Source organism: Prionailurus bengalensis, chromosome C2, assembly GCF_016509475.1.
Source record: "Prionailurus bengalensis isolate Pbe53 chromosome C2, Fcat_Pben_1.1_paternal_pri, whole genome shotgun sequence".
Taxonomy (NCBI): Eukaryota; Metazoa; Chordata; class Mammalia; order Carnivora; family Felidae; genus Prionailurus; species Prionailurus bengalensis.
In genome coordinates this window covers 67,363,306-67,376,692 of record NC_057350.1, presented here as the reverse complement: position 1 = coordinate 67,376,692, position 13,387 = coordinate 67,363,306, and the positions used below count along the sequence as shown (strand labels likewise).

Below are 13,387 nucleotides of genomic sequence, written 5' to 3'. Positions count from 1 at the left end.
AGAACTGTGATATTTTTAAGTTTTGTTCTTCCTTCTTAAGACTTCTTTGGCTATTGGGGGTCTTTTGTGCTTACATACAAGTTTTACAAGTACATGTTCTAGTTCTGTGAAAAATAATACTGGTATTTTGATAGGAATTACATTGAATATGTAGATTACTTTGGGTAGTATGGACATTTTAATGATGTTAACTCTTCCAATCCATGAGTGTGGTACGCCTTTACATTTGCTTTGCTGTCTTCAATTTCTTTTATCAGTGTTTTATTATTCTCAAAGTACAAATGTTTTACCTCCTTGGTTAAATTATTCTTTGTATTCTCTGGTATTTTATTCTTTTTGATGTGATTGCAAATGGGATTATTTTCTTAATTTCTCTTTCTGCTATTTTGTTATTAGTATACAGAAATGCAACTGATTTCTGTATATTAATTTCCTACAACTTAATACTTAATTCATTTATCTACTCTAGTGGTTTTTATTTTTTTTTTAATTTTTTTTCAACGTTTATTTATTTTTTTAAGAGAGAGAGAGACAGCATGAATGGGGGAGGGGCAGAGAGAGAGGGAGACACAGAATTGGAAGCAGGCTCCAGGGTCTGAGCCATCAGCCCAGAGCCTGACGCGGGGCTCGAACTCACGGACCGCGAGATCGTGACCTGGCTGAAGTCGGACGCTTAACCGACTGCGCCACCCAGGCGCCCCTACTCTAGTGGTTTTTAATGGAGTCTTTAGGGTTTTTGTTTTCTAAGAATGAGACATCATGAGTGGGGGAGGGGCAGAAGAAGAGGTAAAGTGAGACTGTTAAGCAGAATCCATGCCCAGCACAGAGCCCCAAGCGAGGCTTGATTTCATGACCATATCATGACCTGAGCCAAAATCGAGAGTTATATGTTTAACAGAGTCACACAGGCACCCTTGGATATTCTATATACAGTAGCATGTCATCTGGAAATAGTGAAAGTTTTACTTCTTCCTTCCCTATTTGGATGTATTTTATTTCTTTTTCTTGTCTGACTGCTGCAGCTAGGACTTCCAGTACTATGTTGAATAAAAGTAGTGAGAGTGGACATCCTTGTCCTGTTCCATATCTTAGAGGAAAAGTTCTCAGTGTTTGACTGTTAACATGATGTTGGCTGCGGGTTTTCATATATGGCTTTTATTATGTTGAGGTATACTCTCTCTAAACTTACTTTGTTGAGAGTTTTTATCATAAATGGATGTCATTTTGTCAAATGTTTTTTCTGCATCTATTGAGATAGTCATATGGTTTTTATTCATTTTGTTAATGTGGTATATCACGTTGATTGATTTGCAAATCCTGAACCATCCTTGCACCACAGGAATAAATCTCACTTGATTGTGGTGAATGATCATTTTAATGTATTGTTGAATTTTGTTTGCTATTATTTTGTTGAGTTTTGCATCTATGTTTAGCAGAGATATTGGCTTGCAGATTTCTTTTTGGGTAGTGTTTTTCTCGTTTTGGTATCAGGATAATGTTACCCTCATAGAATGAATTTGGAAATTTTCCTTCCTCTTCTATTTTTTTGTAATAGTTTGAGAAAAATAGATATCAACTCTTCTTTAAATGTTTGGTAGAATTCACCTGTGAAACCATCTGGTCTAGACTTATGTTGGTTATTGATTTAATTGCATACTAGTATCTGGTCCATTCGTATTTTCTATTTCTTTCAGATTTACTCATGGAATTGTATATTTCTAGGAATTTATCCATTTCTTCTATGTTGTTCATTTACTGGCATACTTGTTGTTTGCAGTACTGTCTTAAAATCCTTGTACTTCTGTAGTGTGAATTATTATTTCTCTTTCATTTCTGATTTTATTTGAATCCTCTCTCTTTTTTTATTGAGGAGTTTTCCTAAGGGTTTATTAATTTTGTTTCTCTTTTCAAGGAATCATATCCTGGTTCCTTCCTTCCTTCCTTCCTTCCTCCCTCTCTCCCTCCCTCCCTCATTTATTTCTGCTATGATCTTTATTATTTCTTTTTGATGTTCAGCTGGGTGATTTCCAGTATCCTGTCTTCTATATCACTAATTTGTACTTTTGCATCATCTTATCTGCTGTTGATTCCCTCAAGTATTTTTCATTTCAGTTATTGTATTCTTCAGTTCTGAATGGTTCTTTTTAATATTTATCTTTCTGTTGCAGTTTTCACTGTGTTCATCCATTCTTTTCCCAAGTTTGGTGAACACTTTATGACTGTAATTTTGAACTCTTTATCAGGTAGATTCCTTATCTCAGTTTCATTTAGTTCTTTCTCTGAGGTTTATCAGTTTTTTCATTTGGAATATATTCCTCAATCTCCTCATTTTGCTTCACTTTGTGTGTTTCTACATATTACATAGATCAGCTATATCTCCCAGTTGTGAAGCAATGGCCTTAGGTAGATTTCCTGTGTGGCCCAGAAGTGCAATCCCTACTGTTCACCAGAACCAGGTGCTCCGGGCTGTCCCCTATATGGGTTCTGTATTCCCTTTTATTGTGGCTGGGCTGCAACTGCTATAGGTATATTGGGTAGAATGGACCCATAGGGGAATACAAGGGTGGAATGAGTAATGCTAACCAGGTAGATGGAGGGTATTAGAAATGGTGCCTTCCAGTACCAGGCTAGCTTGATAGAGGAATATGAAAACTGGCACCCACATATGCACATATTCCTGAATAAAGTTGTTACAGATCCTGTCCCTACAGAACATGCCTAAAATTAGTCAATAAGTCTCCTTCAAGTATGGCCCAGGTTCCTTTTAAACTGCTGCCTTTCTGTTGGGTCTTGGTGCAGATGAGTTTGTGTTTGTGAACCAGGCTCTTTATGAGTGGAGTCTTATTTTCCTATAGCCCTGTGGCTCTCCCAGAATTAAACTCTAATGATTTGCAAATCCAGTTGTTATGGGGGCACATTTTACCAGTGCAGGTCCTTAGGGCATTGGTGCTTGATGTGGTACCTAAACCCTTATCTCCTTAGGGAGTACTCTACTTATGTGATATCCTTCCTGCTTGTGGGTTGCCATGCTGGGGATATAGATCCTGACTAGCTTGCATCTCTTCCACTCCTACCTGTCTCAACGTGGCTTATCCTTAGTTGTGTAAGAGCTCTTCTTCTAGTCTTTGGGTCATTCTGAGAGTTGTCCTATATGTAGTTGTAATTTTGGTGTGTCCATGGAGAACTTAAACTCAGAATCTTCCTATTCTGCCATCTTGATTCTCTCTTCATTTATAAATTCTTTTTGTATTTGTAAGATAAAATCACTCTATTATTGGTTTACTTTGTTTATTCAAGTAAATATATCTTCAAGTTATTATTTTATGGGTGGTAGTAAATCACTATCCTTTCTATCCCTGGGATACTACACTATTTCACGTTTCTCTACACCCTACATAAGTAATTCATTAATTAAAAGCTCCACAATTGTTCTTTTTGAATATGTCATGTGTATTCTGCCCTGAACCTAAAAGTTAAATTTTATTTTATTTTTGTTTTTATTTTTATTTTTTTAAGTAAGCTTTACACCAAAAGTGGAACTTGAACTCACAGTTTTGAGATCAAAAGTTGCATACTCTACCAACTGAGCCAAACAGGTGCCCTTAAAAGTTACATTTTACATGTGTTCATACATTTAATCCTTTCAACATTTTATCCTTGTGTTACAGATATGGAAATTGAGCACAGAAACTTTAAGTAACTTCTAAGATTCAACAGCCAGAAAGCAGAATTAAGATTTGAATCCCAAAGAATCTGACTCTAGCATTCATGCTCTTTAACCCTGCACTAGATTATCTCAGTAACTAAAAAACAGAGCTTCCACTAAGCCATCAAAATTGTATGGTTCTCTATCCTCTGGAAATAATGGGAGGAAGAAAAGCTGATAATAATAGAAGAGCTGACTCAACATAATTCTTTATGTCTTTGGAATAAAAGTAAAATATTCACATTTAATCTTCTTACTAGATTTCTTCAATGACTGATTTCTCACCTTCTTTTTTCTCCAACATTTTCTTCTCAGTTACTTTGCTGCACTCTATCAGTTTCTATATTTATGCTTTCAAATGACTTTCAAGTCATTGGTCACATACCATAGGCTCTAGATTTTCTAACCATTTCTGGTGTCTGATGATACTCAACAACTCACATCCCCAAGTCCCTAAGGAAAGAGCATTTCAGAGGCACAAAGTATAGTTTTCTTTAAAGTTTTTTTTTCAGTCTTAAAAATTACTTTTACTTTAAAAAATTCAAACAAGGGGCACCAGGGTGGCTCAGTCAGTTGAGTGTCCGATTTCAGTTCAGGTCACAATCTCACGGTTCATGAGTTCAAGCCCCACATTGGGCTCACTGCAGTCATTGCAGAGCCCACTTTGGATCCTCTGTCCCCCTCTCTCTGTGCCCTTCCCTGGCTCACACTGTCAAAAATGAATAAATATTTAAGAAAAAATTCAAACAGTAAGATGAAAGCCCCCTTACTTGGTCTACTGTGTGCCAATCTCCTTTTCAAAAATGACTGCCATTAACAGTTTTTATATTCTTCTTGCCCTTTTTCTATGTTTTAACAAGCTTATACTTGTTCTATAACTTTATTATTTTCACTAAAACATGTCTAAGATATATTTCATTGTGTTCTTTAACTGTTGCATTGTATTCGAAGGTACAAAAGTAACATGTTTTTTAAGACAGCATCTTCCTATTTAGGTAGATTTATATAGGTTCCAGATATTTTGCTATTATATGGAATGATGCAAGGAACATGCTTCTACTAACGGTGCATAAGTGAAAGCCTTCAGAAATTGTAAATATTTCACTAAGCCTAGAATTTCAGAGTCAAAAGATATGCTTAGTTTTATTTTATTTATTTTTAAAGTTTATTCTTTTATTTCAGAGAGAGAGCATGAGTATCAGAAGGGCAGAGAGCAAGAGAGAGAGAGAGAATCCCAAGAGGGCTGTGTAATGTCAGTGTGGAGCCTGATGCAGGGCTCAAACCCAAGAACCGTGACATCATGACCTGAGCAGAAACCAAGAGTCTGATGCTTAACCCACTGAACCACCCAGGTACCCCTTAGTTTTATTTTAAAAAAAAAGCATATAAAAAAGAATCCATTTCCTCATATTCTTAATGAATATGTTAGCAATCTTTAAAAATTTTCTCAGATAATGGATAAAAATTGCTCTTGTTTCAATTTTTTTACTTGTTACTAGTGAAGTTATAAATCCTTTCATGTTTATTGCCATTTGTATTTCTTCTGTGAATTGCCTGTTTATATAGTTTATTTTTAACTGGGTTATTCTTATTTGTGGATGTTTATAGCATATTATAGAAAGACAATGTTGCATAGTATATAAGTAATATGCTGTACCTTGATTTTTAGAACTTTATTAGATATTTTGCTAATTCTATGTAAATTCATAGTATGTAAAATTTTTAAATGACTCCCAATATTTGTATGTAATCTAATTTATTCCCCTATAATTTTGTTAATGGACAATGAGATTGCTTCCAGTCTTTTGCTATTAACAATACAACAATGACTATCCTTCATAAGTTACTTTGCACTAAAATGTGGAGTATATTTGTGGGATAAATTTCTAGAAATTAAATTACTCAAGTATTTTCAAAACTCTATATTTTACTTTTATTCATATGTAACATTTATAAATAAAAGTGTACATAATTGTACACTTCAATGGATTATCAAAAAGTGAACAATCCCACATAACCACCACTATGTCAAGAAATAGTATGTTACCAGCAGCTGATTCATGTTCCTGACAATTATTGCTACTCTTTCCTCTTCCAAAATCTGACTTCCTACACCAAAAAAGCAGTTTTGCTTGTTTTTGATAGATGTTTATCAAAAGATAGATATGTGTTTGCTTTTCATTAGGTTATATACCTAGAAACGAAACTTTTGGATTATAGGGTGGGCTAACATAAGTATGCTAAAATGGAGTACATAATGCTAACATTTTATAAAGTAGATTCAACAGTTTACCCTCTGCAGCAATGTATGAGAGTTCCTATACCCAATATCTTTGCAAATATTACCAACATTACTAATGGGGTTGTGTACTTTCTCATATGTATATGCAAATATACTTGTCATTTACATATCTTCCTTTGTGAGATATTTGATCAAATTTCCTGCACATTTTTTTCTATTATTTGTCTTTTTGTTATTGATGACTCATGAGACTCTTTTTACACTCTGCATATGAATGAGTCCAGTGTCAGACACAATCTAAATATCTCTTCCTTGCCCTACCATTTCACTCTAATGGTGCCTTTTTTTCCAAGAGTTTCTTAATGTTTTTCTTTATGATTAATAATTTTTTAGCATGTTGGAGAAATATTTTTAAAGAAATTTTTAATGTTTATTTTTGAGAGAGAGAGAGAGGCAGAGCGCCAGCAGGGGAAGGGCAGAGAGAGAGGAAGACACAGGATCCAAAGCAGGCTCCAGGCTCTGAGCTGTCAGCACATAGCCTGATGCAGGGCTCCAACTCATGAACTATGAGATCATGACCTGAGCCTAAGTTGGCGCTTAACTAAGTCACCCAGGTGCCCCATTGAAGAAATATTTTCTTAACATAAGTGTAATGAAGATATTCTCCTATAATACCTTCTAGAATCTTTGTATATAGTGGGAAAGAACAGTCATATTTTTTCTCTCTATATTTTTTAATTGGCTTTGTAGTATTTATTGGGGGAAAACCTGTCATTTCCTCTATTGCTCTGCAGAACCAATTTGGTTATATATGCTTGGATCTCTTTCTTCACTCTTCTGCGAGTTGGTCTATTTGTCTATTTCTCCTGTGCCAATAGAACACTGTCATGACTAATATAACTTTAATAACTCTTGCTTTCCCATAGAACAAGTCTTCTAAATCTATTTCTCTTTAGTATTGTCTTAGTTAATTGTGGTCCTTTGCATTTCTCTATACATTTTAGAACCAGTTTTAAACTTCAAGGGAAAAAATATGCTAAAATTTATATTGGTATTATGGTAAACCAATAGATCATTTTGTGAAAACCTGACATCTTTACACTATTATTGAATTTTCCACTCCATGATTTAGGTTTGTTAATTTCTTTTTATAGTTTTCTGTGTAGAGGTCTGTGTGTGTGTGTGTGTGTGTGTGTGTGCGTGCGTGTTGGTAGAGGTCTTGATAATCTTTTATTAAGTGTTTTCCTAGATACTTTATTTTATTTTATTGCAAGTGGAATCTTTATACAACTTTAGTTTTATTTTTTCAGTATATGGAAATGCTTGTTTGTTTATTTAATTATTTTGAGAGAGAGCACGCACGCATGTGTGAGTGGGAGAGGAGCAGAGAGAGAGAGAGGGAGAGAGTATTAAACAGGCTGTCATGCCCAGCATGGAGCCCTATGTGGGGTGGATCTTGATCTCACAACTGTGAGATCATGCCCTGAGCCAAAAAATCAAGAGTCAGAGGCTTAACAAAGTAAGCTACCCAGGCACCCCTGGAAATGTCATTTATTTTTACATTGACTTTGTATCTACTAATCTTGCAATCTAATAAAATTTATCTGCAAAGTATTTAAATGTTGTACATACATAATCATTTCTTTCCATTTCCTTCTTTTGTAATCTATATAACTTTGATTTATTTTCCTTTATGTATTGCTCTGGCTAGGTCCTTCAGTACAATGCGAATAGAGGTAGTGATAACAGTCATCCTTGTCTTGTTTTCATATCAGATGTAAAGCTTTCAACATTTTATGTAAAGTATGGATGATATTTGCTGCCATGTATCAGATTAAGGAAATTTCCTTCTTGGTTTAGTTAATGGTTTCTTTTTAACTCATGAATAGAAGATACATTTTACTAAATGTTTTTGCTTTTTGCATCCCATGGCTTACTTTTATAGTTTTCTATTTTATCCTGTTAATGTGATGAATTACATGAATTCATTTCAAATGTTAAACAAGCCTTGCATTCTTGGTATAAACTAAACATGTTTCTAATATGTGATTATTTTATTGACACATTTTATTATTTTATTGACACATTATTTTATTGACACATTCTAATATGTGATTATTTTATTTATATTTTGGCTGGGATTTTTGCACCTATGCTTATGTTCTGCTTTTTGTAATGGTCGTTTCAAGTTTTGGCATCAAGTTATATTGTCCCATAAAGAGATGAATATGACTTTTTCTTTCTCGGCTTTCTCAGAAAGTTTTTATATAGTACTGGTTTTACTTATTTTCTAAAATTTTGTTGGGATTTACAGAAGTAGCCACTTGAGCTCGAAATTTTTGGCAGTTGAAACCGTCTGTGAGCAAGGTGTCCAAGCTGTCTTTCTCTTACAAGTGTCGGTTCTTCAGAGGCTCTATAGTGACTGTTACCCCCACAGTTACTTACATGGAAAATATGCTCTCTGACTTATTCTAACAATCTTCAGCTCCTGAACTTGGTGATATACCTTCATACCCTCTTAAATTTGGTATTCCTTGCCTTTATAGGTCAATCTCTTGAGTATAGAACCCTGAAAATGGCTTCAGCTCAGTCATCTACCATAACTACTTGGGTTAGAAGACAAACATATATTCTTGTCGTATCAAATAATGGGATTATTGACTGTCCCACACTTCCTTCCTCGCTTTCCTTCATTCAAGGGAGTTCCTGCCAGTGTATCTACCAAATAATTTTTCAGTCAATAAAAGGTTCCCCTTATGTATGTTCACATAGAACCTCCACACTGCAAAAACTCCAGGAACACAAGATAAAATTTTTCTTTTTCTTTTAGGCAGTCTTCCTTTCAGATGCCTTCAAAAAGTTTTCTTTGAGCTCATCAAACTTAGCTTAGGGGCAGACTGGGAAGAATGGAAGTAGAACCAAATATATATTTTTCATGTATTATTTGATAAATTATGATTGATTCCAAATTTGGAGGGAAAGATATAGTATTCAGGAAGTGGTATTGGCACAACTCTTAGTCATCAGGAAAGAACTAGAGTTTAATCCCAATTTCATACTTTATATCTAAATTAATGCTAGATAGATTAAATACTTAGATATATTTAAGAAATATATTAAAATAGAATGTAATAATTTTTAATCTTGAAGTGAAGGAAGCTTTTCTAAGTATGACACAAAATCCAGAGACATAAAAGAAAAAATAGAATTACTTTAACAATTTTTAAAAATTTATTCATGGAAAAAACCATCCTAAACAATTTCATAAAGTAAACAAAAACAGGGAAAATACTAGCAAATTACATCAGATAGAAAGCTAACTTCCCTACTATGTAAATAGTTTTCACAAATCTATAAGAGAAATACTAACAACTCTGTAGAAAAATGGACAGAATATAAACAGAAATGTCATAGTACAGGAAAACATGTTCCATTTCACTTAAGATATAAGAAAAGTCTACTAACACAATTACATACTTCCTATCCACAGAATGACAGGGAATAAAAAGTTTACACTATTGTTAGGAAGGTAGTGCAAGATCACGTATTCTTAAACATTTTTGAGGGGGTATAATTTGGCACAAGTTCTATGGAGGGCTACAATCTAGAAATAAAGAATAATTAAAATTATATTAGCTTTTAAAGGGTATAATACAATCCAACTTTCAAAGAATGCCTGACTGGATTATGTTGCTCTAAACCTTCTATTGTCTCTTAGTTTAGCCTATTAGGGGAAATGTGAATACTTTTTGGAGGATGATAACATCATTTAGAACCTGAAATTATCTCTATAATGTTTATTTATAAATATGTAAGTATATATATGATGGTATATAAATTTATATGTCCCATAAAAACAGAAAGAACACCAAAAAGCAAATCTAGATTACATGAGGACAATATGACCAAAATCCAAGACAAATCAACTAGATAGAGATAGGGAGTTATCAAACACATATTGAGGGAACTGTATTCAACATGTTCAAGGAAATGAAGGACAAGAGTGATAATTTAGGAAGATAACAAGAAGCTTTAAAAAGAATCAAATGAAAGGTATAGAACTGAAAAACAAAATAACTAAAATTGAACTCCATGGCTGGATCTACCATAAGATTATAAACAACTGAAGACAGAATTAGTGAATTCAAAAAGACAAGTCAGAAGAAAGCATCCAAACTGAAACACAAGGAGAAAAAGGATAGAAAATAGAAAAACAAAAAAGAATGTGTAATAACATCCTAACAACCTCCCAACATTAAAAGTGGAAATGCTAGCACAAGTCTGACTTCAAGCAAGAACAAATAATCATAGTTTTTATATAAGTTATTATTTTTCGTATACCATTTTCAATCAAGTAAAAATCTAGGTAAAGCCTTCTTTCCATTTTTAGGACTTAAGTATTTTAAAAGAAACATCTCACTATATCAAACATATTAAATAATACAAATTAGAATGTTTAGCTACTTACATTCCATATGCTGAGCTTACAGCAAGACTTGTAATCTGTTGGGGAGGCTCACCATCCACCCACACCAACTGAATAACAAGTTCTGCTTGGTACCCTGGAGGCATCCTCACTGGTCGTGTCTTAACACTAAAAAAGAGAAAAAAGTAGTTCTATCACATACAGTTTAAATAAGTATGCCCATGCTTATCTTCAGAATTTACATAGCATCTTTCTACAGAAATATACAATACCACACACTGAGGGAAGTACACAGGCGGACAGTGTCTTCTAGCTTTCTCAGAATATACCAAATTACTTAAAATTGCTTAGTTTTTTAAATAGCTTTTAAACCAGTTAAGTCCACAACTTCAAATGGCCATTATCCCTTCCTTTTCTTAATTTTTGAGGATGGTATTTTAAATTATTTTTATTATTTACTTTTTTAACAAAAGTTTCTAAATATTTATGAAATATTATAACATATATTAAGTTATAAATGCATAACAATATGAATGACTTAATCTACCACCCAAATTAAGAGTTGAACATATCCAAAACCCAAATTCCTGCTCATTCCTTCTAAATTTGCTTGACCTGCAGCCTTATCTATTCTAGTTTATAGCAACTTGTATCTTTCCAGTTATTCAGTTAAAAAAAAAAGTCATACTAATATCCTTCTCTTGTACCTCACATCAATCAATCATCAAATTCTATTGATGTTACCTTCAAAATATACCCAGAATCTGACCATTTTTTAATTCTCTATTGTGACCATCCTAGTTACGGTTGACAAATAAAAATACAAGACACCCATTTAAATCTGAATTTCAAATAAACAATAAATAGGTTTTATGTTTTGTTTTGTTTATTTTGTTTTGTTTACTGTACGTATGTCCCATGCAGTGTCTGGAATATACTGATACTAAAAAATGTTTATTGTTTATTTGAAATTTAAATTTAAATGGATATCCTGTATTTTTATTTGCTGAATCTGTCAGCCCATAACATCATCTCTGCTTACATTTAATAGCCTCTTTACTGGTCTCCCGGCTTCTACCTTTCCCTTCCATCCCAAGATCCATTTTCAACAAAGCCACCAAAATGATCAATTTAAAATTTAATCAATGGATGTTGAATGTAAGTGATGAATCACTGAATTCTTCTGAAACCAATATTGCACTGTATGTTAAGTAACTAAAATTTAAATTAAAAATAAAATGGTATGTAAAAAAATAATTTGAAAAATAAAATTTAAAACTGATGTCTCTTTTCTATTCAAAACCCTGTAATGAGTCCCCGTTTAATTAGGAATAAAAGCCATGGCCTTACAGTGGCCTATAATTGGCCCTCTATTACTTATCTGACTTCATCTCTTGCTCTTTCCCCCCCCCCCCCCCCACTTGCTCTCCTTGTCCTAGCTACACTGACCTCTTCATATGCAAGGCACTTTAAGCCTTTGTTCTATCTATTCCTTCTGCCTGGAATACTCTTCTACGAGATACATTTCAGGTAAATCCCTCATCTACTTTTTGTTTAAATCTCACCTTCTTATCAGTTAAAAAGTAAAAAAAAAGAAGTATTATTTTAGCAAAATCATAGCAATCATGAGAGGAATCCTTTTTTCTAACATAGTATTCTTGTAGTAGTTAGTGTTCTTGTAGTAGCATTCTTGCAGTGTTTTTTGTCTGGTTGATTGGGGTTTTTTTTGATTCCAAGAAAACTGAAGAAATTCCCTAAAAAGACTTTTTGAATTGGGAGATACCAAGCAACTGGCCAAGTTTCTTCCCTGCCATATGTGTTCCCATTCTATTAAAGCCATATTTTCTTTATGATCTTTCTGGGAAGAACATAAATGCCTTCATAATAAAGGATAAAAATATTGTGCCCTCTTCATAGATATTCAAAGAAAAGACCACAGCACTCCTTGGTTGAGTGTAGATCAATGACAACAACTTAATAAAAGAAAAGAATAATTTTATTTTGTACAGTTTCAAAGTAGTATATGATTAATATGTAAAATTGTTTTAAAATTTGGTAGCAACTCTTACTTGAGGCATGGGATACTGTCCTTTGTTCCTCCTTCACTAGCCACAGTGTTAGTACTTCCAGAAAGACTCCTTGAAGGAAGCTGAGATGAGAGATCTGGAAACGGAGGACTTGTTTCTGGTTCTGGGGTTGTAATATCTTCAATATCATACTGAAGTCGTACCTCTAATGACTTAAAAAAATCAAGTTTTAATTTAACCTAAGTCATAACAATAAGTAACCACATTAAATTACCTGACAACTTTTTTGTAATTATTGTTTTATTCAGATTAATAAGTTCAATTTCAATTCATAGTAAAGTTGAGATATCCCAAATTGATTTAAATACTGCTATTTCAGTATTTGTATTTAAATATGTGGAACATTCACTGGCACTCACAAAAAATGTAAAATATTTCTTAATTCTTCAGAATTATAAGAAAAATACCTACTAGTGAAGATAAAGTTTTTACATGAAAAATTCTCCTAAGATAAAGGTATAAATTACAACTCCATATATAGTAAAAGAAGAAATTGGTCAGTTATTCCAGTAAATAAAATAAACTGGATGTGTTTACACACACATACATAACACACAAATTATTTGTAGAAGGATTTTAGTTTTAAAAAAAACATTCAATTTTGCCTTCAAACTCAGTAAAACATTCCCAAAATAAATTCTAATTTTTGTTTCATTAGCTCAGCTCTTAATTTCATTAGCTTGCTTAATTAAAAAACATTTGATAAACTGTATTGGAATAAAAGATGATCCAAAACCTTTTTTTTAATCTAAAAATGTTTAAAAATTAAGTACTTTATGATTACATTCTATGCTTTAATTAAAATCGATTTTACAACAAACATTTGCTTTACAATGTAAAAATCAGGATCTTTGAGGCTGAAGACAATTGCTTAATAACATGTCATTATGGGGTGTGAATATAGCAATATTATCAAAATGACTGTT

The 13,387-nt window shown here is 33.1% G+C and overlaps 1 protein-coding gene across 5 annotated transcripts in view; it reads right to left on the bottom strand.

Annotated features, from left to right (window-relative positions):
- The window catches only part of STXBP5L (syntaxin binding protein 5L), a 399,447-nt gene that overhangs the window by 113,766 nt on the left and 272,294 nt on the right, over nucleotides 1-13,387 (bottom strand). For all 5 annotated transcript variants that reach the window (XM_043594274.1, XM_043594278.1, XM_043594276.1 and 2 more), the window contains exons 17-18: nucleotides 12,444-12,613; nucleotides 10,417-10,542 (exon numbers count right to left, since the gene is read on the bottom strand). In XM_043594274.1, coding sequence (XP_043450209.1) covers nucleotides 10,417-10,542; nucleotides 12,444-12,613 — 296 coding nt within the window. The remainder of the gene's footprint in view (nucleotides 1-10,416; nucleotides 10,543-12,443; nucleotides 12,614-13,387) is intronic.